At 52.3% G+C, this 27,759-nt stretch overlaps 1 protein-coding gene and 1 long non-coding RNA gene across 2 annotated transcripts in view; one reads left to right on the top strand and one right to left on the bottom strand.

Moving 5' to 3' along the window:
- Nucleotides 1–27,759, top strand: part of CCDC88C (coiled-coil domain containing 88C) — a 128,369-nt gene that overhangs the window by 54,651 nt on the left and 45,959 nt on the right. The window contains 7 exon segments of the mRNA XM_053889704.1: nucleotides 12,279–12,337; nucleotides 13,222–13,305; nucleotides 15,922–16,062; nucleotides 16,315–16,499; nucleotides 17,241–17,322; nucleotides 17,694–17,852; nucleotides 27,106–27,252. Of these exon segments, the coding sequence (XP_053745679.1) occupies nucleotides 12,279–12,337; nucleotides 13,222–13,305; nucleotides 15,922–16,062; nucleotides 16,315–16,499; nucleotides 17,241–17,322; nucleotides 17,694–17,852; nucleotides 27,106–27,252 (857 nt within the window).
- On the bottom strand, nucleotides 317–5,913 carry LOC109274461 (uncharacterized). Its single transcript, XR_002083631.2, has 3 exons — nucleotides 5,289–5,913; nucleotides 2,998–3,247; nucleotides 317–1,047 (listed from the first exon to the last, which is right to left on the bottom strand). It is a non-coding gene; the product is annotated as an uncharacterized LOC109274461 (long non-coding RNA).

Genomic DNA, 27,759 nt, shown 5'->3' with positions numbered 1-27,759 from the left:
CGTTGTGTATGTATTAAAACGTGGAAATCAAAGTGTGCTTCCGGGGTGTGGCTGTGCCATCCCGTTTATAGGTGAGAAGATGCAGGCCCGTAGAGTTTAAGTGATGAGCCCTCGGTCACTCAGCCCGTAAGCAGACCCCGGAGTCTGAGCTCCCCATCCATAGCACACACGGACATGTGAGGTTGGGCCAGTGTTCAGCCGTTTTGACCTACAAAACTGGCAGTGGCAGATGGCTCAATCTAACCTGAAACTCCTCCCACTCCCCCACCCAGCCCCCCCATCACCCCGGCGTGCTGTGTAGCTTACCCACCTTCCTCTGGGTGCCCCTTCTTTTCCCTGTCAGTGTCCTCTCTTCCTGCTGCTGGCGGGAAACCTGTCCCCTGGAAGCCCCTTCACCAGGTTCCTCCTCACCCTGGAACCCTGGCCCCAGCCTCCCCCTCGGCAGAGTTTCTGTTCCAGCCTCTGAACCACAGGGGCCAAGAGGTTGTCCACATGTAGAGACAACACAGGCCCCCACTTCAGGTCCAGCGCTGAACAGAAACATCCAGGTGAGGTGGACGCTGACTTTTTCTTGAGACGGCTTTATTGAGGTATAGTTTGCATCCCATAAAATTCACCCATTCTGAGTATACTGTGGGGTGACTCTCTGTCATAATCGTGTAGAGTCGTGTGACCTTTGCCATAGTTCAGGTATAGAACGTTGTGGGGAAGCTGCTTTCCAACTGTGACAGGTGCGTGGATTGTCTCCAGCACAGAAAAGAATCCGTACATGTCACTCAAAAGGTTGTGTCCCCAGCTCTCAAGGAGAGGTTGGAAAGAGGCCGAGAGCGTGGGCCTCGCGACAAGCCGGGAGGGCTCCCAGGCAGGGTCTTTGCGGGCCGTGCACAGAGACCGGTTCTGGCTCATCACGGCACTGGCGGCCTGGCCGGGAGCTGGGAGCTGGGCACACGCTTGGGTAGGTTTTGACGGAAGTCCCAGGAAGAGGGACTCCGGGAAGAGGGAAGGTTGGCAAGAAGATGCAGAGGCCTATTTATGGAATGGTGTCGTCTGTTTTCAATTAAAAAAAAAAATAGATGAGTGAAGCATTTGGGGTTTGTTTTTGAATAAAGCACAAAGTTGCTTTCTGTTTTGGGTGGTGGCCTGGAAGTGGGTTTGGAAGGTGAGAGGAGCGCTGTCTTTTTACTCCTCCTCGCACGTCGTAGGAAGATGCCTGTGCTCTTTTCGGCTCACGTGGACACTGTATCGTTAGTTATAACACATCACAGTTTGGGGTTGTTGTTACTGTTTTTTTGGCAAACGCGTCTCAGTGGAGCCAGGGGCCGTGGGCGGGACAGAACCCAACAGAGCATCCAGTCCCAGTGACACCCATCCTGAGACGCCAAACCTTTGTCCCCTTGCTCTGACCCCAACAAGGGAGGTGTCATGACTTCTGTTATGAGATTTTTTTCTGTGTGTCTGACCTGCTGTGCCTGCGCCCGTCAGACAAAAGGATGTTCTCTTTTTTCTGCCTTGGGTGGGATTCGAGAACTGCTCAGTAAATGGGAGAAAGAACTTCTCTCTCTCTCTCTTTCTTTCTTTTCTTTCTCTTCTTTCCTTCTTTTATTTCTTTTCTTCCTTCCTCTTTCTTTCTCTCTTTGTTTCTTTGTTTCTTTGTTTCTTTCTTTCTTTCGAGTGCAAGCCAGGGAGAGGGGCAGAGAGACAAAGAGGGAGGGAGAGAGACAATGAATCATAAGCAGGCTCCATGCTCATGATTGGAGCCAAAACCCAAGAGTTGGACGCTCAACCAATAGCCACCCAGTTGCCCCAAAGAACTTCATATACTTTAAACTGTTGTTAAAATCTCTCTGCAGTGGGGCGCCTGGGTGGCTCCATCAGTTAAGTGTCCGACTCTTGATTTTGGCTCAGGTCGTGATCTCATGGTTCAGTTGATGAGTTCGAGCCCCACATTGGGCTCTGCAGTGGTAGTGCAGAGCCTGCTTGGGATTCTCTCTCTCCTTCTCTGTCTCCCCCTCTGCCCCCGCTTATGTTCTCACTCCCTCTCTCAAAATAAACAAACTTAAAAAAAAATCTCTCTGCAGTACCTGCCCCTCTGGCCCCAAATCCTCATTCTCTCTTCTTTAGCTTGAATTGCCACTCTGGATTTTCTCTTTAATGGCACGATGTTGTGCAGCTGTCTGTCACCTGGGTGCCAGTCCCTTGGGAAGCGTCTGTCTAGTACCTCATTACTGTGGACCCCACTTGTTGGAGCCCGGCTGGGGTCTCGCAGGACTCTGCTCTGAGCCCCTTGCTCACTTTTACATGATGGCTGTGAGCAGGAAAGCCTTGCCCTGGTGGCTCCCACCTTGTTCTGGTGGCTCCCAGGGCTGGGTGTTGTAGGGTGTCCCTTTGTTTTGTTTCTAGTTGGCTAAATCCTGACCTCTCTCACCCACACTTGTTTGTCAGGCAGGTACCTCGGCTGTGCCTTCGCAGCACCTGAGTTCTTCTCTCCTCTTGCCACATGGCCACCCTGATCTCCCACCCGGCTGCGTGCCAGAGTGGCTTTGTGACACCTGCCTGGCTCTGTCCTTGCCCCTGGTAGTCTGTCCTAAGCACAGCCCCTGGTCCTCTTAGATACACGCCAGTCAGGTTGTGTTACTTTCTTGCCCCTTCCCTCCTGGCGCTAGGGTCTGCGCAGTGGCTGTTCCCACTGCCTGGCACGCTTTTCCCAGACACAAGTCTTTGCTCAAGTGCCCCTCCCGACCCCCTGTGTCCCCAGGCCAGTCCCCTCATCCTGCTCTGCCTCCCCCTTTCCCAGTATTTATCACCCTCCAGTATCATTTATTTTTTCATCTCTGTTGCGTTGCTTACCCACCCCCACCCCCAGGATGTAATTTCTCATGAGGACAGGAATCTTTGGGTTTTTTCTTCTTCTTGCCTCCCATCTATCCCAAGTGTCCACAGCAGTACCTGGCCCATAGTAGGTGCTCAGTAAAGAAAGCATGCCTGCTGGAGACCTACCTTTATCTCCTCCTGTCCCCACTTCCCTTCCTTCAAGCAAGTGCGGCTGACAAGCGTTAAGCACATGCTCTCACAGATGCAAAAGATCAGATGTCAGTGGTCAGGGTCAAGTGGAAGTCCATCTCTGCCCAACACCTTGTGTGTGTGGCTCCGCGAGACTGGAGATGATGCGCTGGAAACTGCCCTCACCCCACCAGCTTGCCAGCCGTGCGTCCATTAGGGACATTTACATGGTTTCTCAGAGTCTGTTCTGGAAGAAGTCATGACAACCAAGAGGTGATGATGTCTGCTTTATCTGTTAAACGAGGGAAGGTTTTTGGTCACACCTGGACCAGCTCCCTGGTCCCCTCAAGCTCTGCTTTCTCAGCAGCCAGGCCTGTCACCGGGCCACACACAAAAAAGACTAGATTCGTCTGACAGGAAGCCAAGGTGGTAGCAAATTAATTTCTCCGATGAATCATTCAGCAGTCATGCTGGAAGAGAGCATTGTTTGTCTTCCAAGGTTTGTATCCAAGTGCAGTAGTGGTTTTCTGACTTGTAAATGGCTGATCCCACCTAAGACGCTTAGAGTGGAAGGAAGGGAGCCATGTTAAGTTGGGAAACCCAGCTCAGAGAGGAGAGGGAACTCCTTCAGAAGCATATGGCTTGATGGCCCCGTAGGTAAGAGACGCATTTGTCACTGTTAAGTTCTGCAGATGGATATATACGTGGGTCATCGGGGAGTGGCCACCGTCATCCTTCAGCCCGGTGCTGCGTGGATTTTAAACACAAGGCAAGATACCCGGGTCCGTGGAGGGGCTGTCCCCATATCCTACAGAGTGCTGTCTGTGAATACAGCTGGAACACTTGAGGATAGCCTTGGGGATTCCATTAATTGCTATTCAGTGGGCTGGCCATTGGTCTTCTGTTTTCTCCCTGTTCTGGTGCTCACTGAAGGGCTTCTAGTGACCGAGAAAGCACCTTGATGAGTGGGAGCATTCTGTGCCTGCAGGTGCCATAGCTTCCTCCCAGTTCATGCAGGCCTCTGTTCTGATGGAGGAAACCAAAGGGCCAATTTCTGCCCCTCCCCCACCCCCATAGAAGACTAGAATGGCCCTGCACCCTTGCTTTTTTGAGTAGGCTACCCCTCGGCCAGAGGCCCACAGAGAAGTTGAGCCCGGCCCTCTCCTCCAGCTTTCATTGTCAGATGCCCACCACGCTGGGTCCAGGGCCCCTGGAAACAAGGAGGCTGTTTTTGCTCAAGAAGCCCCCAGTCCGTGTTGGGGGAGGGAGGATAGGAAGACCGCGTTGGTAACTGTTGGATCTTTTCCAGGGTGAGAAGTGACATACGTGTGCTTTCCATAAAATGCAGAGCGGATGATGAATTCTGCCAGGCAGGCCGGGAAGACCTCCTGGAGGAGGCTGTGTGTGGCAGAGCAGCAGAGGAAAGGTGTCCTGGGAGGGAGAAGCCCACAGGAGTGGAACTGTGTTGGGAATCCCATGAGGGGCATCTGTCCTCAGGACACTAGGAGGAAGCTCTGTCCCAGCCGAAGTTTACTTTTCAAAGGCTGGAGGGAAACTCCTGGGATCAGTATTTAACCCTTGCAGTGTTTGCCTGCTCTCCTGTCAAAGGCATCCCCAAAGTGCTTTTCAGACCCCGTGGAAGCCTTGCCTCCTAGTCCACACGGCACAGCTCTGCCTTCTGCAGACTAGCAGGAAGCCTGTGTGGGCTGTGTGCCTGTGGCTTGCTCCCTGCAGCCCGGGAAGAGGGCCCAGAGCTAGGTTTGTTAGGAACAGTCTTCTTGCCCCAGTGAGTGTTCTCTTAAAGATCTCGAGGGCTGGCTTCCCTCCCCCGCCATCTCCCTGCGGTTCTGCCCTCCCTAGTGCCGCCGCTTGCCGGGTGACCTGGTGGCAAGCGTCCACCATCGGGGGTTAAAGGGAGATTTCTGGTGTTACTTCTCTTAACCTTATTTTTTTTTTCATTTCTCCCTCACTGTAATTTTGTTCTTGTGTGCACATATTTTTATTTTTGTATTTACGAAAACCTCAGGTTCTTTATTATTTTTTTATGTTTGTTTATTTTGAGAGCGTGAGGGAGGGAGGGGCAGAGAGCGAGAGGGAGAGAGAATTCCAAGAAGGCTCTGCCCTGTCAGCACAAAGCCCAACATGGGGCTCGATCCCACGAACTGTGAGATCGTGATCTGAGCCGAAATCAAGAGTCGGACGCTTAACCGACTGAGCCACCCGGGGGCCCCAAACCTCAGGTTGTTTAGACAAAGAGGGAAGAAGTAAGTGAGCAAAGGAGAACCAACCTTGTAGCCATTTGGATCCTGGTGACGCTCCCCGTTCTGTCCTGGAGGGAGCAGGCTCAGAAGAGCATCCAAGTGTGGTTGCAAATGGCGAGGCTACGGCCTGCTGCTTTGCTCCTGTGCTGCTTGCTGGATCCGGAAAGGAGTCTTTTGGTCCATCTAGAACGCCGGGGTTGCTGGACACTTGAGCTGAAAGCCAGCACTTTGCTTTTCCAGGAACGTGAAAAGCTTGGTTAACACGAGGCACAGGCGGGTGTTAGAGCGCAGCCAAATGCCGGCCTTCGGAACAGCCCTGGGATCTGCCTGGATACCAGCCTTTGTTGAGTAAACTTCTTAGCGATGGTCTGTACACAGAGACGGCTCCCTGGCTGTGGTAACCACGCCATGGCTTCCAGCAGCACTGTTCCCTGTGGCCGTGGCTGTCCGAGGAGGAGGGACGAGATGTTGTTTGTGAAAGGTTCTTTATGGTCACTGATAGTATTTGGGCTTTGAGTCTTCTGCCTGGTGGTGGGGAGGAACCCTTCCCTTCCTCGCATCATCTCCTGCCTGTGGCACCCTCTCGCCTGCAACCAGTACAGATGCTGGGTCTCAAGCTGAGTTCTTGTGGTCAGATTCTGCTTTTCTTCTTCTTCTTTTTTTTAATGTTTGTTTACTTTGAGAGAGAGACAGACTGTGAGCAGGGGAGGGACAGAGAGAGAGGGAGACACAGAATCGGAAGCAGGCTCCAGGCTCCGAGCTGTCAGCACAGAACCCGATGCGGGGCTCGAACTCACAAACCGTGAGATCATGACCTGAGCCAAAGTCGGACGCTTAACCGACTGAGCCACCCAGGCGCCTCTGCATTTTGCTTTTCTGATCTGTAATTGTTTGGTGCTAGGGAGAATTAGCTTTCCCCTGCTGTGGCCGGGGGGGGGGGGGGGGGGGCAGGGAGACAGGCAGGGAGTCCTTTCTGTCGGGCATGCTGTCTGAGGGGCTTGGGGTGGCTGTTTCAAAGTGTTCTCCCCAATCTGGGAGCAGCTGCCTCTGTTGCTGGGCAGATACCTCTTGTTGCCCACACCCGGCGGTGCTGGGGGATCTGGGGGTTGGCGGCAGGCTGGATTGGGGGGTGCACTGATGCCGGGATCAGGGGGCCGCTGGTCGGCGGAGGGGGGGGGTGCGTGGGAGGCCCCTGCACCATTTGCACTGCCATGCGACTTGGTGCCTGCCAAAGCCCACCTGTGATAACCATTTATTCAGTAACTGAATAAACAGATAGTGGAGTGCCTGGTTATGTTCCTGCCTGGTGGGGGCCCCGTGTGGTAATGTTCTGGGTGTCAGAAAGCTAGGTGAGGGCTTCCTAGGGGTCGCCCTTCAGCCAGTGAGGTATCATGTGGAGATGCCTGCTTCAGACCGTATGCACCGAGACAGGTATGTGGGGGAGGTCCTCATGTGCCCACCCACCAGGAACTCCCCATCTATTCTGTTCCTCGGCAGTGCCTGCGGAAGGTGACCCTGACTGTTCAAATGATAATAAACCGCTGGTTTTGATGCAAGCCGGGTCCTCAGGAGGGCCCACAGAGCTGTGCTCTTGTGAGTGAGTCTCAGGATGCCATTAGACATTGAAGAGACATACACATGGGTCACGTTCAGCACAGCATTACTTTCAAATCAGTGAGACAGCCCCATAATCATCCTTAGGAAATAACGGTTTTTTAAATAAGAAAGCACAGAGGGGTGCCTGGGTTGCTCACTCGGTTGAGCATCTGACTTGATTTTGGCTCAGGTCATGATCTCAGGGTCGTGAGATCAAGCCTCACATCGGGCTGAGCACTGGCCGTGGAGCCTGCTTGAGAGTCTCTCTCCCTCCGTCTCTCTCCCCAGCCTCCCTCTGCCCCTCTTCCCTGCTCGAGCACTCTCTCACTTTTTCAAAAAAATTTTTTTGTTAAACAAGAAACCAGGGGGAAACACAGTTAGTGATTGACTCTAACACACAGCAGAGCAGAGCGGTATAGAGAATTATTAAGAACAAATAGGTACATACGAATGCATAGTCTCCATCCCAGCAGGGAAGGAAACTGAAATTGTTCTCTATGTTCTACCCAGGGACTCAGTGTTAACTGTTAATGTCACTCGCCCAATCAGCAGGCACTGGTTAAATGCCTGCACTGTGGCATTTGGGTCAGATGCTAAACGAGATAGAGTTCTGTTCTGGAAGGAGCTGTAACCCTCAGTAATGACAGTTTCAGGGGGCAAAAGGACGATAGGGAGTTAGGGCAAAGCAGGTGGTGAACAGCACAGGACCAAATCTTAGTTCTGTGACTCTGCTGGTCTGAACCTGTTCTTGTTTGTGAAGTGGAGATAATGCTGTCCTTTGGGGTTAAATCAGATGACTGTGTGTTTTACTGAAAGTGCAGTAATGGCCCGTAGGCATGAAGGGCACGGGGTGGGGCGGGGGCAGAATTAACCTGAAAAGGTCCATTTTCCAGGTGGTGAGGGTTAAACCCTCAGCCTGGCTGGCAGTTTGCTGATCCTGGGCCCCTGTGGTTGTGGAGAGCTGAGTGAGCAAGACTGAGGAGTCAGTGTCACTGCCTTTCTCTGACCCTGTCTTTGCAGGCAGTCACGGTGCCTTCTGACCTCAACAGAGCAGAGGGTGTGCAGGAGGGGCTCCGTCTTAGAGGGGACTGTTAGCATTCCTTTGCCTAAATCCCCACCTTCATACCTAAGTGACCAATAATCAATGACAAGGTTTATTTTCCAAATCTAGAGACCAGGAAGTGGGAACATTCAGAGGGCTGCATCTTGGAGACTCAGAGTGGACCCAAAAAGGACCCTAGAGATCACGTACCAGGCACGGAAGACAGGTTTCGTTTCATGTGTCAACTTCTGTTGATTGGCAGGTGCTGTCCAGTGCTCTTTTCCGAGGGATTCTGAGGCCTCTTTCCAGGCTGCTTAACAAGGTGTTGATATTGACGAGCCACATGTACCACAGACAGGAGATTAGAAAGGGGATTTTCCAGCCCTGATCTAGCTCTGCCTCCACATTTTAGAGGGTCATGTACTTTAATTATCAAACTACACTTCGAAGGGCACCTGGGTGGCTCAGTTGGTTAAGAGTCTGCCTCTTGATTTCGGCTCAGGCCATGATCGCATGGTTCGTGGGATCCAGCCCCATGTTGGGCTCTGTGCTGATAGTGCAGAGCCTGCTCAGATTCTCTCTCTCTCTCTCTCTCTCTCTCTCTACCCCCCCCGCTCGCTCGCTCGCTTGCTTGCATGCTGTCTCAGAAATAAATGAACTTACTAAAAAAAAAAAAAAAAAACCCACTTCTATCTACCTACTGTCTATCTACTTCTATCTTTTGTCTACCCTCACACACATGCAATATCAGATAGTTTCCCTTCTGTTTTGGAAGCGGGTTGCTACAAACATCTAACTTTATATATAGCTTAGATCAGCATATGTTGATGTATTCTATTTCTGCTAAGGCCGGTGTGATTTTCTCTGTGTCAGGACTGTAGGAAGCAGGTAGTAAAGGAAGGTTTTTCTTAGATTCAGCCATTAGCTCAGGCTGTCATGGGATTCCCCCTGGGGTTGTGGGTAGACGCAGAGGGTGTCGGATGTTTTTGACCCTCCCCCCTTGGTTGCCTGTGACTCACTCGGTAGAGGAATGAACATCACTTCATACCCTGCCCCCATTTCTCACTCTGAAGACCTACCCGTAACCACAAAGCATTCATAATTTGACAGACACCATGTTGCCTTACCTCTGGGCCTCTGCACATGCTGATGATCCCTGTGCCTGAGCCCTGGTTCACCTGCGTCTTACATCCCTCGTCATCCTTGGGTCTCAGTTCAGGGGTCATTTCCTCAGGAAGCCTTGCCTGATCCTTACTGCAAACTAGATGTCCTTCCTCTGGGTTTCCATAGCATTTATCAGCTTTTTAAAATTGCTGCCCCTGGTCTGAGCTCAGAGGACTGTGTTGATTCTGGTTCTGTTCTCAGCGAGCCTCCACCCCTGGGGGTGCTTGGGAGGGAGTTGCCTGCAGGTTTATTTCTTCTTGGCCTGCTTAAGTGTGTCACTGAGCCAGTCTTATTGGCAGGCACCCAGTACAGAGTCTTCGGGTATGTTTTGAAACTATTCAAAACCTACAATCTGGCAGATTTATGAAAATAGCAGTAGTTTGCCTTACTGTTGAAATCCTGAGAGAAATTGGGCATCAGCTTCCCAGGAGAAATGAAGGAACTTGTATTCTTCCGTTTTTTATTTTCATATACTTTTTTAACTTCACAGGAATCTGTGTAGGGGTAAATCACAGGATGCATTTATTTATTTTTTAATTTTTTAGAATGGGTTTTGTTTTTGAGAGAGAGCATGAGTGGGGGAGGGGGCAGAGAGAGAGGGAGACACAGAATCCGAAGCAGGCTCCAGGCTCTGAGCTGTCAGCACAGAGCCCGATGCAGGGCTTGAACCCACGAACTGTGAGATCATGACCTGAGCCAAAGTCATGCTCAACCGACTGAGCCACCCAGGCACCCCAGGATGCATTTATTATAAGCAAATGTTTGTATTCACTTAGCCTGGTGAGAATGAGCACAGCACTGGTTCATTTGAATGAGGGCAGGGGTGATTTTCCTGGTACCCTGTTCATTACCAAAAAGTTTATTTTAAATACTTTTTTTCCATGAGAATTTTTCTAAAACTCTGTCCCTTTAAAACCTTTCCCCCCTACTCTGTTCTAAGACTTAGCAAAACAGGAATTGCATACTTCTCTAATAGGTGTGAGTGAGTGAATGAACGAATGAATGAATGACTCATGGTTGTCAAGGTGTGTAAGTGCTGGGTGCTGAGGGAACAGAACCTTTGTTGTTTTAATAGCCACAGAATGTAGTTTTGAGGCCTTGGCGTGTGTGTACATAGGGTTTCTGGTCTTTTCCTTGCAGTCACTGGCTTGTGCTCCTGCTACTGGCAGTGGGCGTGTTCAGTGCTTGTTCCCACGTTTAGTTTGCTCATCTGTTGCGAGCCAGGAAGATGGATCATCGGGGCTGTTTAAATTATTCTAGTGTATGATATAATGAAGGCCTTTGGGGCCTTCGCTGTGAACACAGTATGTAAAGATTCTCCGTGTGAACTCTGACTTACGTCTGGGCTAACAGGAGACCTTGCGAATGCTTTCCTCCTGTGTGTCCCTGCCGGTTATACGCCGGGCTCATGGCCCATGACAGGTGGTGAATCACTGGCAGTGGCTGGGAGGGGTCTGTACCTGTTCTATCCACCAAAGGTGTATGAGGGGCACTGGCTGGGTGTCTGGGGACAGAGTTGAGGGTGGTCACCTGGGCTGGATGCAGCACTGTGGCCAGGGAAAGATTTTGGTGAGACTGATTGTCGGCTTTTAATATTCAGGTGGGCATTTCCTTGTAATCAACACTAAAATTGTGATTGATCATCAGTTCAGCTTTAACGGAGAAGTGAGTCGTGGCCATCTATTTATTTATGTCTATGGATTAGACTCTTGGGACAAGTAAAAGGCCTCCAGTAAAAAAAAAAAAAAAAATGTATGAAAGTCTGAAAATGTTCCCATTTCAAACACTGATGAAGTTGTGCACCTTACTAGCAAAGAGAAGGGCCTTAGCCCAGTACACTGGTGTACAGTGCTGTCAAAGCTAAGTGTGTTAAGACTGTGGAATCTGAGTGCTCGGAAGGGTCCCTGTGGTCCAGCTCGCCAGCCCCTCCTGCCCGCCTTCAGGCTGGAAGGTAGGAAGGGGTGTTCAGTTTTGGCTGAACGAATGTCCAGCCCCCACATCTGAGACTCCACCACGATGTCAGGGAAAAGCTATTTTGAGACACTTTTCCGTTGAGAAATATTAGGACAAGATCGCGTGTCACTCCACACCCACCTTACACCCAGGGACCTGGAATGAACCACACTAGTTCCTGGGACCCAGGTTTGGTTTGTTTATCCTAGCAGGTGTTGGGGATACCTGGGGCCGTTTTTGCACAGGGTGAGCTCATGCTGGTAAGTCTGTCAAGAAAACCAGGCTATATGTGGCTTGTCCCTTTTCCCCCAAACAGAAGAGGATATAATGAGAAAGGGAGAATCCTGTAGAATTTTTCAGCTGATCGAGGGCACCTGTTGGGATGAGCACTGGGTGTTGTATGGAAACCAGTTTGACAATAAATTTCATAAAAAAATGAGATCAAGCCCTGCGTCAGGCTCCATACTGACAGCATCATACCTGCTCGGGATTCTCTCCCTCTCTCCCTCCCCCCCCCCCAAAATAAACTTTAAAGAAAAGTTTTTTTTTAATGAAAGATGTAAGTATATGCATAAAGAATTAGCCACTAAGATGTTCTCTATCACATTATTTAGATTAGAGTATCAAAAACTTGAACCTCTCCAAGAAGATTGGTTGAATAAGTTTGTGGTCTTTGTACAAAGTAAAGATGAGACTATCAAAAATGCCGCATGTATGTTAGGGATTTGCTTTAGAGTATTCTAGTCGAATGTGTGGGGGGGGGGGGGGGGGGGACCGAACCGATGCGTAAACAGTCCATAGTGTGAAGCCAGGCTGTGAGTGTGGTGGTTTGTTCCTCTGGCTCCTGGACGTTCTTGCGTGGTGGAAAAGTAAAGTTGCGTATGGCCGTGTTTTGGAGGACTCCGTATTTCCCTTGGGGATTACTCTCTCCCATTGTACTTTGCTTCCCACACACTGAAAAGAGCTGCTGGTTCTGAAGTTCCTTCGTTATCATGAGAGGATATTTATGCTATCTGAACGGAAAAGGGCCACAAATAGTCATATACGGAATTCTCATTTGGTTCAAAAAAATAAACCCATACATAGAAAACAGATGGACTCTGCACATCTACATGGATATCGCTGGGTTGAAAGAGTCCTTTTTCTCTAGCTTTCTAGCTTGATCCCTTCCACCCCCGCCTCCCCTACAGCACATGCAGATCAGTGGTGAAATTTTATGAACAGTTGAGCTTAGTTACATTTATCTTGCTCTTTTGGTTTAGGGAAGAGCATGGAAGAAATAAAGAAGGTGCTGCTGCTGGTGCTGGGCTGTGCCGTCCAGGTAGGGATCCGGGCATGCAGTGGGGAGGGCCTGCTCTTAGCCATCTTGTGTTTGGAGTTGTGCGGATCAAACGCCCCCTGAATTGAGGTGGGAGTGAAACCATTGGTTGCCTGAGAGACAGTGGCCACCATCTTGGATGGCACTGATTTCTCACACAGAGCACCCTGTGCAAGAGAGCAGGTGGGGATCCCACGGACCGAGACGCCATGAGTAGACTGCCCTGTATGGGAACATCTAGAACAAGATCAGTAAACTGCAGCCTGGGGGCCAAATTGACCTGCCACCTATTTTTGTAAATGAAGTTTTATGGGAACACGGCCATGCTGATTCCTTTACATATTATCTGTGGGGCGTGGCCCACTGGGTCTGAGAATTTTTTTTTTTTTTTTTTTTTTTTTAACCATCTGGCCTTTTACCAATGAAGTTTGCCAGCCCCTGGCCTAGACCAGGTGTTCTTGTTCTTTACCGGTTTAGGAATCATCTGGAGAGATTGTCCAAAGTGCACATTTCAGGGGCTCCTGGGTGGCTCAGTGGGTTAAGCATTTGACTCTTGATCTCAGCTCAGGTCTTGATCTCAGGGTTCTGAGTCCAAACCGCACGCTGGACATGAAACCTACTTAAAATAATACAGTGCAGATTTCAGCGTTCTACCGCCAGTGTTTTCAGTCTGGGATGTGCTTTTTAAAAATCTGCTATAGGTCTGATCTAGGTAGTCAGAGCAACTTCTAGAGAAACCTTAGTGTAAGGGCTGGTAAGGGGACAAGAGCATTCTGGGGTATAAAGGAGAAAGCCAGGGCTTGGGTGGATAGTTTGTACTTCTGTAGCATGGTGGCCCCAGGTTGCCCTCACAGAATGCTTCCATTAACACCTGTAACCCTCCACAGTGTGAGAGGAAAGAGGAATTTATTGAAAGAATCAAACAGCTGGACATTGAGACCCAAGCCGGGATCGTGGCCCATATACAGGAGGTAGGTGTGTGGCTTCGTGGGGTGTGGCTGTGGACCGCCGCTCCTGTGGTGGCCAGGAGATGGGCAGTCTCCACCAGTGAAAAGTTTGAAGAATATGTCACCCATCAATATTCTTGCTGATCTTAGGTTTCAGACACCACAGACAAATGTATTCTATTTGGAAAGGTAATCATCAGTGAGCTAAAATAAAATGGGGTAAAAATAAAAAAATTTTTTAAACCCTCAATCAAGTCATCTTTTGCCTCCTCTTCTTGCCTAATATGGACTCAGACTATTTTTAAGAGCTGTCAAGTGGTTTAGGCTCAGAATTTGATTTACAGATCCTGAAAATGTATTCTGGCAAATGTCACCCTGTTTTGAATGGTTGATCTTTATAGAAAGAGATTCTCTGCTTCTGTCAGTAACATGGCAGAGAGACAAGCCGCCGCCACTTGGGAAGTTAAAAACCAGCAAGTCCCAGAGGGCTGTCTCCAGAGACCCAGTGTCCAGGATGGGGTCAGGAGGGCTCTGCACTGAGAGCAGCCTCTCCGCCATTGACCTTGGTGGGAGGGGGTTTCCCTGGAAAATGAGCCTGTAGAGAGAGGCAGGTGCTCACCTGAAAATTTTCTTCCCTGATCTCCACCCCACCCTTACACCAAAATTCTTCAATTACCTCAGGACTTAAGGTTCAGCCTTCCGTGTAATTGGACAGATGTATTAAATATAAAAGATATAACCAGGAGCTCGTAGGAGCAGGTATATAACTGACAGGGGCAGTGAAGGCAGAGCTCCCGCTGCTGGCACCAGGGACAGGCTGCTCCTGGGCTCCCGGGCTTCCATAGCTGCCCAGGGCACTGTCGGGGCATTGGGGGCATGAGTTCTGAGGTGGGATTTGAAGCAGGAGACAGATGCAGTTCTGGGCCGGTAGGGGGTCCATCAGGGAGAGTCAATAGTGTCACAGATATCCTCAAGCATCCTTATCAGGGGCAGACCAGCTGTTAGCCTAAGAACCATTCTGCTTTTAATTTGAAAATTGTATTTATCTGGGCACTGGGTCCTTGAGGCCAGCAGTGTTTGTTTGTTTGTTTGTTTGTTTGTTTGTTTGTTTGTTTGTTTTTTGCCACTGACCACCTTTCCTGCTCAGACAGCAGAATATCAGAAAGAGAAGGTCAAATGTGGCCAAAAAGGAGTCTTGCATGCATGTCATTTGGTGGCTGGCTATGGGGACTGGCTTCACAATTAGTTGGGTGCTGCTTAAACGTTCAGGTGTCCAGACCCCACAAGAGGCCTGTTGAGTCAGAACTAGGGGATGAGGGCATGAGCCTTTAATTAAAAGCTCCTTGGGTGACTGATGTGCACTGGGGTTGAGCCCCTGTTCCCCTTTTCTCCTCTGTGGGCAGACCTAGCACCCATCCAGCCTGTGCTCCCAGTTCTGAGAGTTTAAGGTACCCTGTACCATGGGATAAGGTTCTCCTGATTCCTCAGGATCAGCTGAATCTTAGCTTTTCCTTTGTCAGGAGGGGAGAGGTAAGAAAGCCCTTTTGAGATACTAAAGGGCCCTGTCTTTTGTTTTGTTCAACTATTTTCTGTTTCCGTTTACTGCTCTGAAAAATTTAAGAACTTTTTTTGGTGCGCCTCACTGAGTGGATAGCTCTGGCTTCTTTCTGTTTTCCCCCACTGAGGCCTGAGTACACGAATACTTCACTTCCCAAACTGAGCTATCAGGTGCTCCAAATAGATCATCTGCCCCCTCAGTAGGTCTGGGGCTGGGGGGTGGTGAGAAGGTCAGACTGTCACGATCCATGGAGAGGCTGCTATGTGCAGACATCGCTGTGGGTCTCCGCTCACACCTGGCGGAAAGGGAAAAACCAGATGATTTTACGTGAGGAATGAGATTCAGGCTTACTGAAAATTGTTTTAGATTATGAAATATCTTCCCCCGAAATAAGATTGTTATGTGCCCCACATTCTGACATAAGACTTTTATGTAACATTTGCCGTATTCACATTGGATTTGAAGTAGTAACACAGGGTCCCCCTCCCTGAGGGACTCTCCCAGCCCCTGAGGCTTCCTTTTCTTGAGTTGTAAATTGACAGCTTACAACAACCGTATCTGAGCACTGTTTAGGGAAATACTGTATTGTAGGAGAGCTTTCTGGCATTAAAGAATCTAGGTGCTTGGCCTGCCTGGGTGGTTCAGTCGGTTAAGCTAAGCGCCTGACTTCGGCCCAGGTCATGATCTCACGGTTCCTGAGTTTGAGCCCCATGTTGGCCTCTGTGCTGACAGCTTGGAGCCTAGAGCCTGCTTCGGATTCTGTGTCTCCCTCTCTCTCTGCCTCTCCCCTGCTCATACTCTGTCTCTGTCTCTGTCTCTCTCTCTCTCAAAAATAAACATTAAAAAAAAATCTAAGACTCCAGGTGTTCTCTGAGCCGGTGTTGAAAGCAGGAGTGTTTTGCACCAGAGCTTGGTTGAAGGGAGTTTGCCCTTACTCATGAGGCCCCTTGGTGCAGTAGATGTGTCAGTGATGGGTTGATAATGTCAGTGGGACGTGTCAGCCACGACCCCGCCGCCCGGCCTAGCGCGGGGAGGCGGATGCTCCCTGCCGGCCTCTGCAGCGCCTGCCTGTGTGCCCACAGGTGACCCACAACCAGGAGAACGTGTTTGACCTGCAGTGGCTGGAACTCCCGGACGTGGCCCCGGAGGAGCTGGAGGCCCTCTCGAGGAACATGGTGTTTCACCTCAGGAGGCTCATAGATGAGCGTGACGAGTGCACGGAGGTGCGTGGCCGCACACACCTGCAGGAGGAGAAGTCTGTAGAAACGCCGAGCTCGGGGCCCTGCCCCGATTCACGCACTCCTTGTCCCACCGAATATTCTAGCTCTTCCTACAAACTCGAGCCACCTCCCTCGTGGTTTCTCCCCCACACCCGGCCTCTGCTCTTGCTTTCTCCTTGTCTGTCGATGGTTGGGCCAGGGCGCGGGGCGCGCTGGTGCGACTGCTCTCCCCCCCCTCCCCCTGCCCTGCCGCAGCTGATCGTGGACCTGACGCAGGAGCGGGACTACCTGCAGGCGCAGCACCCGCCCAGCCCGCTCAGGTCCTCCAGCGCCGAGTCCACCCCCAGCCCCACCAGCAGCCTCTCCAGCGAGGACAAGCAGCACCTGGCCGTGGAGCTGGCAGACACCAAGGCCAGGCTGCGCCGTGTGAGACAGGAGCTGTGAGTCCTGCAGGGACCCCCGGGCTGGGCTGTCTTTCTGCTTTTGGGTGGTCTGTCGTGTGGTGCGGCCAACCGGAGCCGTCCGACCCGGGCCCCAGAGCCCGCTGCCCCAGGCTCGCTCGCTGTTTGAACGTGGACTAGTTCCCTCCCTGTCCGGGCCTGCACGGGGAGGGGTTCTACCAGATCTTTAGGGCTCCAACCGGCCCGGATTACAGATGGTCTGCAGATAGCCTCTTGTCCACACTTGTCCAGTTTGGGGCAGGACTGATCACCTACTGGCATGTTTTCTTGGCTAGAGGGAGGATGCAACCCCACCCCACCCCCACGCCGCCACCCCACCCCGCCATCCAGTGAACCTGTTGTCGCCTCTTTTCCTGCAGCAGGAGAATGTCCCTGTGCCCCGTCTGGGGAGCTGCCCTCCTCCCCCTCACAGCCTGCCTGCCTGCCTGCCTGGCGGTGGGGAGTGCACCTGTGGCAGGAGCCTCCTTACCTGTCCCCCTGCCCTGCACCCTCAGAGGGAAACCCAGTGTCTGGTGGGTGGAGTTTGAGAGCAGGCTTTGAAAAGTTAAAGGCAGAAGAGAATGCGAGTCAGGAACATTTTTGTAAGCCCCGTACGCACACTGCCCTCCTCCCTCCCAGAAGCCGCCGTCCCGCTCCCTGCTGTGGTCTCATGAGGTGGGGGGCCGCTCAGGGCGCTGGCTGAGGACGCTCCTCAGCTCCGTTCCTCCACATCGCCCCCAGGGAGGAGAAGACCGAGCAGCTTGTGGACACCAGGCATGAGGTGGACCAGCTGGTGCTAGAGCTTCAGAAGGCCAAGCAGGAGGTGAGCGGGCGGGCCTGTGCGTGTGTCCTGGAGGAGGTGGTGGTGGCTGAGACTCCACAGTGACTGTGGCCCAGAGGCTCAGGAAAACGGCATCCGGAGCTTCCGGCAAAGGCCTCTGTTTCTGTCTGCTCAGAGCGACGCTGCCTGACAGCCAGCTGTCCTGAGAACTACTGTGGGGGGACGACCCTGTGTCTTCGTGACAGCCTGTGGGGGACCCCACGCAGGGACCTGCACGCCAACCCGCCGGGCCCCCCGGACCTGGCTTCTCCTGGGATGTCCCGGAAAGGCTGCACTGCAGGGACTTGAGCCCCTCTCCCCTCCCTGGAGGGGGGGCCCTAAGCTGGCTTCCCCCGCCTTTTCCCACCCCCCAGAACATCCAGCTGGCGGCTGACGCCCGGTCTGCCCGTGCCTATCGCGACGAGCTGGACTCCCTGAGGGAGAAGGCGAACCGCGTGGAGAGGCTGGAGATGGAGCTCGTGCGCTGCAGGGAGAAGCTGCACGACGTGGACTTCTACAAGGCGCGCATGGAGGTGAGCCCGCCTTCCAGAACGCGTCCGCGCCGGCCGGGAAAGGGAGCTGTGAGATCTCCACGGCGAGGCTTTCCCTGCCCTTCAGCCTGTCTGTGGGCCCAGGAGGCTCCATCCCTCAGCTCCTTGCCCACCTAGAGGTGTCACATGGGTGAGGGCGGGGAGGGAACGTGGTTCTGTAATGAAGACCTCAGACTCCTTTTAGGATTTTTCCTTTTCCTGCTTCCTGCCACAGTGATGACCTTCAATTCGTGGATTTTTATTTATTTTTTCCTACTTCTTGCAGTTTCTGCGGCTAACTTTTACAGGGAATTAGTTTCTTCGTCCATAAAATAGAAATAATCCTACCACTTCATGAGTTTTTCCAGATGAAAGACAAAAAATACCTGTCACTTGGGCAAGTCCCATAGGAAGTCCTCAGTCGTGGAGCCCACTCTGATCCCGAGGTTCTGGGAGGATGCAGGGGAGGGCGTCAGGGCTAACGGGGGACTGGAAACCGAGACCCAAGTGGGGTTACCGGTGCTTCAACTGCTCACCCTGACTGCCTCATGTCAGCCACGGGTTCCAGGACCTACTTTCCCAAGGATTTGGGGACTTTGCCCCTATCAACAATCCCAAGGTGGGGTCTGAAGGTAGTTTTAATGAGATGGTGAAATCAGGATGTCAGCCTGTACCAACCGGGTTTGTTTGGTAAGAAAGATTTCCAGTTGCCATTCAGGAGGCTTTTGAGGGGACCAAACATGGGTCTGGGGGGCATGGTATCCTTCTCCCAGCCATGCTGCTGGCAGGCCAGCTTGGGGAAGGGTGTTTGGCTGAACACCCGGACGCGCTCTGCTGCTACAGGCAGGCCCTGCCCACGGGCCACGGGAGGTGGTGGGGAAGGCTGTGGTGCCGGGCCCATTTGTTACCCAAGAAGTGTCTGTTCTCCGAGGAATGCGACGCCCTACCTCCTGCAGAGAAGGCACCTTTGGTACTGTGGCTTTGGGGTGCAAGAGGTGGGAGGTGGGAGACCACCTCTGGCTTTGTCCTGGAAATGGTCCACTGGCCCCGCTGAATTTGAAAGGCATAAATCCCCAGCACAGACAGGTTCTGGGACACGGACATATACCGGGGCCTCTTATCACTTACTAGAAATGCCACAGTTGAGAGAATCAGGGGGGTCCCGCCCGTTTCCCCAGAGTGCTGCCCCAGCAGCCCCTTCTAAACAGTGCAGGCCTTCCGCAGCCCCCAGATGGGATCACAGGCAGAGTGTGGCTCCCGCACCTCACCCCAGTTCTGTCCCATGGAGCAGGTGGGCATCGGGATCCAGTCTCTGTCTCTGTGTGCACCCCTGGCCCTGTCCAGGCAGCCTCACACGGTCATCCAGACACGGTGACTTAGCGCCTGTGTGGTACCAAGGCCTGCACCAGCAGCTAGGGATCTAAACCCAAGATGATGCATGCCCTGCATTCACAGAGCTTCCAACTTTTAGGGTTTCTCCCAGGACCCCCCTTTTCTCAGACTTCTCAAATTTTCAAATTTCATGCCTCTGTAGTAACAGCAACATTTTTCATATTGATTAGTTGCATAGTGAAAAGTTACTGGGAGCTTGGTAAGGCCTTGAATTTTACTTTAGTTTTTATTCACCACAAGAGAAATGGTATGTGTCTGCATGAGGTGTTTACTTTGGGGCAGGCAGGGACACGCATGGGTTTGCAGACCCTTTGCAGCCCAGGCTGGCTGATGAATTGGGTGTGGTCCACGGAGTCCAGGCCACCATAGAGAGGATGAGTCTTGCTGTGCTGGGATGCCCCTGATGACAGGGTTCAGTGGACAGGAGCACTTGGGCACTCATCCTTAGATCTCAAGTAGTCACATCAGCCTTTCTCACTGTCTGGAGGGGGCCAAAGACTCCAGCCATGGAAGGTGCATGCCATCCTCAGGAAGTGTTTTAGTGAGGGGAATGGCATGGTTTGGATTTCAGAAAGCACATTTTGGGTTGCCAGGTAGGGAACGGACCAGAAGGGGCAACAGGATGCCATGGGCTGTGGAAGTCTGCCAGCCAGATGGGCCCACCTGGGACCCATACACCCTCTTATCAGCCAGGATGGGCCCATCTCCAGCCTGGTGAGCTTCCTCCCTCTCCTGGCCACAAGGCTGCAAGCTGCTGAGCGTTACTTGAGCAACATCTGTGTGTTCTCATTCATTTCTCCAAGCAGCCCTGAGGACGAGCTAAGCTTGGGGAGGTTGGATGGACTGCCCAGGGTGCATTCTGCTGCAGCTTCCGTGACTCCCAGTGGCATGGGCCCCAGAACGGGGACTCTGCTTTGTTTGTGGGTATGTGCTCAGCATCTGGACCAGTGTCTGGCCCATGGGTGGTGGTGGATGAGCATTTGCTGAAAGAATTATATCCGGAGTTTTTTTTCTTTTTTCTTTTTTCTTTCTTTCTTTCTTTCTTTTTTTTTTTTTTTTTAGTATTTATTTAATTTTGGGAGAGTGCAAGCAGGGAAGGGGCATAGTGAGGGGGATGTAGGATCTGAAGCGGGTTCTGTACTGATAGCAGTGAGCCTGATTTGGCCCTCGAACTCCCTAACCTCGAGATCATGACCTGAGCCAAAGCTGGATGCTCAACCGACTGAACCTCCCAGGTGCCCCGTATCTGGGGTTTTCTTTGATCAGCGTTTATAGAGCTTGTTGCTGCTGGGCCGCAGTAGAGCCCCTGCCTTCTCAGACCCCTGTGCAGGCTTCCCCTGGCCTGCTGCCTACCAGGGCACACTGGGGTGTGTTGGAAGTTAACCTAGAATGCTGCTTAGAGACCTCAGGACAGGTTGCTTTGGGATGCGAGCCAGTAGTACTTGGGGCCTGCAGGGATTGAGGTGGGCTGCCTGTCCCCAGACTTAGGGGCCCGGGCCGTTCAGTCCTTCTGGTGCTTCGTGTCAAGGAGAAGCACTACCTTGATGCACGGGTGTGTTTTTTGGGTCCATGTTTGTGTTTCAGAAAACAACATTGCCCAGCTTTGTACGTAAAACCAGATTTTCCAGGGTGTAGTGATGCACACCTCCAAGGGATTCACCCCAAGATTCTTGAATAATTTCTAAGTAATTAGAAGTACACAGTACCATGCAGAGATGTGTCTGTGAATGGAAATTGACCTGCATGTGATAAAACCTTAGACTGGGAAAGACCCAATTTCGATGTTTACACATCCAAAAACTTAACAACAGAGATGGGGGGATATGTGACAAAGCAAATAGAGCAAAACACTAATTACAGAATCCTGGTGATACGTGTATGGTGTTCAGAATATTTATTTCAACGTTCTAGTAGGCTTTAAAATTTCCATAATAAAATATAGGGGGGTGGTGGAAGGTAAAAAGATAGCAGTGGATGTTAACCCTTTTGAATAAGCTCATACGTGATTAACATCAACTTAATAATAGTTTAAAATACTGAACAGCCCCATGTGTTAGATCTCCATTTCTCAAGAGGTGGTCTGTATCCACCTGTATCTGAGTCCAGCATGCCTGTTAAAAATGGAGATTCCTGGGCCCCAGAAATGTGTGTTCTGAATGCTCTCTCCCAGATGGCTTTTCAGCATTGCCAAGCATGAGGACCATAGTCATATGAACAGGGTACTTTCCTCCGACTGCTGGCTTTTCTCTGCAAGAGGTGGGGTTGGCAAGGCTGACGGCTAGTCTGTGGGTGGACCTTGGCCTGAGGCTCCTTGTATGGAACTCGAGCCCCTGAGCGCAGGGACTAGGTCTTAATATGACGGCATGGCCAGGGCCTGGCACACACAAGGCACTTGGTAATCACCCCACAAGTCAGGGAAAACCCCATCACTCATCAATAAAAAGACTTGATCTGGAGAAAAGGACGAGAAGAATCTAGAGCTTTTTTCTCTTGGAGAATGGGGTAGTGGTAGGTGTGATGGTCAGGAGGGCAGAGAGAGGAACAGGATTGACACTTTCGTGCCAGCTCACATTGTGGACACCTACCCTGTGGGGGACGCTCTTCCAGACACGGAGAGTGACAGGAGAGTGACAGGAGAGTGGCAGGCGGCCCAGGTGCCCTCCCCGAGAGCCTGTCGAGTCTCCCCGCTGAGAGACACATTAACGCCTATCATGGGAGGCAGCGTGTGCTCATGCCTCATGGGAGGAAAAGATAAAAGGCCTTGGGGTTCAGGACAAGGGCAAAGTTAATTTTGGTTAGAAAAATATGGACCACAAATTTCCATGTTTTACTGTGAAGCTTCTGGCAGCTTTTCCGTGCCTCCCGGTGTAGTTTACGTGAGTGTAGTTCACACTACAGGGCGAGAGTGGTGTGGCCATCCCTGGGAACGGTGGGAAGCATGGGGTCAGTGCACCGGGTGGTCCTTGGCTTCTTTGCAAGCACTTGTCCCTCCTCGCTGTTGCCAGTGAGCCTTGTGGGAGGAGGACAGAGGCAGAGAGGCTGCCCGGACGTTCCTCTTGTCCTGTGATTTGGATTTGGCTGAAATTTCCAACAGCAGAGGACAGGTGCTTCAGTGCCATGTGCATCTGTGTGGGGTGGAGGTGAGACAGGCCTTGTCCTTGCTCCTATGTGGCATTTATGGCTTCCTAGGCAGTGCTGGCCCCAAAGTAAACAGTCTGAGAGGCAGAGACCTAGCAGGGCACAGTCCTAGCTGCCACCCCCCTTGCTGGGTGTTCTATAAAAGGGCATTGTGCACTATAGGAGCTGGTTTCCAGTGAGCTGATCCTAGCAAGCCCTGGGAGCTGACCGTACAGTGGGGGGGGGGGGGGGGGGGCTGTTGGCAAGGCAATTAGGAGCTGGGTTCGTGATCAGTCCACCCAGCCCCCACCCAGCCCCAGATGCTCCCCATCCTCCAGAGCCCATTTTCCCACCTGCTGGCACGTCCCTGCCGCTGTCCAGGGCAGGTGGAAGGGGGAGTGAGGGTCTCTGCCCTACCGGCCTTGTCTGTCGTTGCTCATGTGACCCCACAGCCTACACACAGGATGTCTTCCGCGGGTATCCAAACTGGCCATTCTGCCTCTTTCTGTCCTTGTCCACATCCCTCTGCATCCCCCAGCCTTCTGCTTCACACTTCACCTCCTGCAGGCCCCAGGCAGTGCTTCATGTGACCTCGGGCAGTGCTCCTCACATGGTGCTGTGATGTGTGTTTTCCTGTTTCCTGTCCATACTGGGAGTTCCTTGAAGCCCAGGTCCGTGCCTGACTGACTTCGAGCATGTTGTGTAGCTTGGCGATGGCCAAACTACAGCCCATCTAGGGGTTAGACCTGGCCCCCCCATCCACCTTGTAAGTATAAAGTTTTACGGGAGCACGACGGCATCCATCCATTCATACATTTTTCTGTGGCTGCGTTTGGTTCACCTGCAGGGTTGGATGGTTGTGACAAATTTATGACCTGAAAAGCTGAAAATACTTAACTGCCTGGCCCAGAGTAGGTACACAGTAAGGTGTTAAAGAGCAGTTATAACTGTATTTATGAAGCTTTTTCCGCATGCTAGGAATGGTTAAGCTCCAACTACATCACCACGTGTAAGCCTCATGGTGGCCCACAGGGTTCAGCAGCCACTGCTAAACATGTCCTGTTTTCATGGGAGAAAACTGAGGATTGATTTACAGTGTCTGCATTTTGCCGTCAGTACAGAGGTTGCATTGAAATGTGTCTGCCTGCCTGCAGGGCCTCTACCTTGACGGGGAAGGAAATAAAGGCAGGGAACTCACAGAGAGACGCAGCAGTGCCCGGGGGGGGGGGGGGGGGGGGGGGCGGGGGGTGGGAAACGGGTGCTCAGGAGGAGGTGATGATGGCCCCTGCCTCAGACAACACCGTGAAAGGGCAGACGGAGGCCCCGCCTCCAGTGGTCCATGTGGGAATTTGGATGTCGTATCGTGAGTGGGGAACGTTAAAATTCGGGGAACTGAGTAAGAACCTTGGGACATTCATTATCTGTTTACACTTGGGACTTTGTGTTTCTCCTTGTTTCTTAACGGCTTCTGAGGAGTGCTGATAAAATTCAGTACATAGGTAAAAGCAGGGCAGACAGACCTGATGTTTGTACCAATCACCACACTCCTGGAGGCAGGTGAAGAACGGGCAGGTGTTCTAGGGAGCCGAGCTGATGGCAGTGGGACGGGGCGAACAGGTGGAGTTTAGTGAGGGGGCGATCTTGGCTGAGTGAGCAGGAGGTCCACCTGCCCGGTGTGGAGTGCCCCCGTCCCCGTCCTGAGGACACCTCCGGACTGGCTTTCTGTTGCTCTAGGTTCCGGAGAGATGCATTGGGTGCTGCGATCAGAGTGCAGCGGGGAGGAACCGGTGGTTGGTTTGATTCCGCCTCCCCTCCCCCCGCCCCGCACCTCTGGCATTTGGTTGTTGGGGGTCAAGGAGACCTCCTGGAAACAAGTGTTGGCCTGTTGCTTGGTGGCTGGATGCCTGGGGAGTGCTGGGCTGACCACAGGGGCATGAGGGAATGCCTCTATCTCACTGGGCCTCAGGCACCGTGCACGGAGTATTTGACAAGCATTACTGCGTCTGATCCCGTATCGGCCCTACTTGTGTGCCCGTCGCAGAAAGGAAGGATCCACAGTTGAGGGACATTCACTTGCTTCACATCCCATGGCTAATAGCGCATTGGCAGGCCTGGGAATCGGAGCCTGTCAGCCCACATTCCCGGTCAGCACGACAGATTAGCTGGGGCAGCTCTTTAGCCCCTTGGGGACCAGCCATCAGACCTGGCCCGTGACTCCCTAAATGTGGCCCCTCAGCTGTTCGCAGGGCTGGGTCAGGCTTTTAAATAGCCTCCTGGTTCAGTTGAGGTCAGATCTGCGGGGGGCAGGCTGGCTTCAGGCAGCTGCCCAGAGGGGAGGAATACAGATTCTCAGTCATCTGGGCTGAGCCCGCGGCTTGCCATAGGAGCTGGGGCACAATTTCACAGAGTTCTAGTCCCTCCCTTCTGAGGTCGTGGGGTGTCCAAGACAAGCTGACGTACTTCTGTTGCCTAATATGTGGTGGAGGTTGATAAGGCCAGAGGATTGAAATATAGTTGAATAGTAGTTAGAAATCACCCTGTTCCATACTGTGTTTCACTCCTGGATACTCTTATCTGTCCCTGCCTGTTGGAAGTCGCTGAGTCCTTGAGGGCCCACCTCACATGCCCGACTCCCCCCACCCACCCAACCATCCCACCCCACCCCTGCTGCCCACCCGATTCAGCCAACAGTGTTATTGAACAAATCTATGAGGCTCACAAGGGCAGAAATGGAACAGCCCTACCCTGAGGAGTTTAAGGTCTGGGGGAGGAGGGCAGGCTACATTGCCGCACAGCGTGTCCAGGGCACTCTGGGAGCCCAAGTACCTGGTTCAGCAAGCAGGACAGAGTGAATTTGCAGGCATTTCTCAGAGGGGGCAACTCAGGCTGGGTTTTGAAGGCTGATCAGGAGTTGGTTGTGAGGATGAAGGGGCAGTCTGTGCTGTGGGCACGGAGAGCCCAGTAGTGAGGTGATGGTGGAAAGTGCTGGTGGGTGCAGCTGCTGGAACTCAGGGTGTGAACAGTGGGGGCAGTGGCCAAAGACGAAGGGCCAGCCTTTCTTTCTGCTTGACACCCCCATGTGCTCTGGCTCACATCATTATGGCTGGTCTGGGCCTCTTTCCCACGTGAGCCCCTTGAGGATGAGTTGTCAGCTGAGGGTGGTGAAGAGAACACATGTCTGGACCTCTCTGGCCAGAGCTCAAGTCCCAGCTTCACCCCTCAGTGGCTTTGTGACTTGGGGCTCATGGCTTACTTTAAGCCTCCTCATCTGTAAAAAGGGTCTGTCCCTGCCTCCCTCTCGGGGCTGTTGGGACGAGTGAGGTAGAGGGTGTGCCCAGGGCAGGGCCAGCTGCACAGTAGACAGGGTCTCCGACAGAGAGAGGACGTCTAGGTAATCTGAGTCTTAAACCCTTCACAGCTGCCACGCTTTGATCAGAACCGTGACCACTGACCAGAAGGCACGTGGTTTCCCCCTCGACCAAGAATCTTCAGTGCAGGGAAGACACACATGTAGTGGATAAGCAAGAGCTTCCCGGTTGTTAGGGGGGCAGGCCTTTGAAAACTCTGCAGACACATTCCAACCTGTGTGTGTTTGCATGCACTGTGAAGGCGTTTTGGGAAACTGTCCCTCCAGGATCCTGAGTGGTGCCGGAAGGGCTCTGAGGAGAAGAGAAACCAAGAAGCCCCATAACAAAGAGGGAGGAGAAATGGAGCAAATGAGCCGAATTCCATCGTGTGCGCTGGGCTGTCTGGTGCAGGAGGAAGAGTCCCACTGCCCCTCGCCCACGAAGGGGGTCTTCGAGGGAATGGCCATCACGTTCCACACCCAGCATGTGCCTAATACACAGGGGGCCGGTAGCACTTATTTTGGGGGTTCCCATTTGTTTGTGACCTGTCTCGGAGACTCTGCATTTCCAGAAAACTGTTGAGAACTGTTGTTCTTCCAAGAGTACATATGTGACAAGTTCAGATAGGAGCTGGGTATGGAACGAAAGCTGATCTCAACAGCTACCTCTTCCCAGGACCCTGACTACAAAGTGAATGTTGAGTCTACAGGGCTAGACTCAGCCCTCGAATCCGGGACAGACTTGTCAGCCCCACCTCTTTCTTGTTAAGGAAATGGGGCTCGGGGCACCTGGGGGGCTCAGTCGGTTAAGCATCCGATTCTTGATTTCAGCTCAGGTCATGATTTCACGGTTCATGAGTTCTCTGAGCCCTGCAGCGGGGTCTGTGCTCACAGAGCCTGCTTGGGATATTCATTCATTCTCTCTCTCTCTCTCTCTCTCTCTCTCTCTCCCCCCCCTCCCCCTCCCCCTCCCCCTCCCCCTCTCCCTATCCCACTTGCTCCTGTGCTCATTCGCTCTCTCAAAAATAACAACTTTAAAACAAAAAGAAAGAAATGGGACTCAGCAAGGCCCCATGTCTGTCAGCAGAGTCCACTTGTCCAACCAGATGAGGTTTTAAATGGCAAACGTCTTCATACCATGGGCAGCATAGACATCGAGGAAGTGTCTACTGAGGAAGACACCAAATTCAACCATTTTCTTGATCCGGGGGCTTTTCTTTCAGTAGGGCATGCCCATTTGGTTTGGCCCAGTGAGAAATGTGGGGGTGCCGAAAGGTGGAGACATACCTCCCACCCCTGCACAGCGGCCTCACCCCTACATTGTGTGTTTTCGGTCCAGAACCCTGGTTGTGAGCCAGGTGCCTTCATCTGACGATTCTCGTGTATGTTTTTGCTGAGCAGGAGCTGAGAGAGGACAACATCATTTTAATCGAGACCAAGGCCATGCTGGAGGAGCAGCTGACTGCAGCCCGGGCCCGGGGCGATAAAGTTCACGAGCTGGAGAAAGAGAACCTGCAGCTGAAATCCAAGCTTCACGACCTGGAACTGGTATTGCCAGCTCCCGCCACTACATCTGGAACAGATTGGGGCGGTGTCCGATTTATGCCGTGCCCTCCTCGGGGCTTTCACCCCTGGGCTCTTGCTGCCGCCGCCGCGGTGGCTCATGAACCATGGTGGGCAGCTTGCTAAGCTCAGTGCGACTGAGTGGGCAGCACTCGACGCCCATGACACGGGACTCGACCGCTTGTGCTCTTCCGTAGGCATGGGTGTATGTGCATGTCTGTGGCAGGAAGGTCCTTGCTGGCCTTCATGGTGCGGGTTGAGCTGTGATTTTGTGAGTCTCTGTACAGCCTCTTCAAGGTGTGTGAGGCCTGCTCGAGGACCCCAGAACCACCTGTCGTCACATTACTTGCTTTAAAGCCCTGCATAGTGTGTCACTTTGTCAAGACAGCATTCAGTTAGAGACCTCAGGTCTCTGTTCATTACCTAGGTCACTGGGGCAGGGTATCTCTTAATGGCCGTAACTCAGCTGGTCCTGTGTTGGAGAGGTTTCCT

Source organism: Panthera pardus, unplaced genomic scaffold, assembly GCF_024362965.1.
Source record: "Panthera pardus isolate Hobbes unplaced genomic scaffold, ASM2436296v1 HiC_scaffold_24, whole genome shotgun sequence".
Lineage (NCBI taxonomy): Eukaryota > Metazoa > Chordata > Mammalia > Carnivora > Felidae > Panthera > Panthera pardus.
Note: the sequence above shows the minus strand (reverse complement) of the source record. Positions and strands in the feature narration are given on the sequence as shown.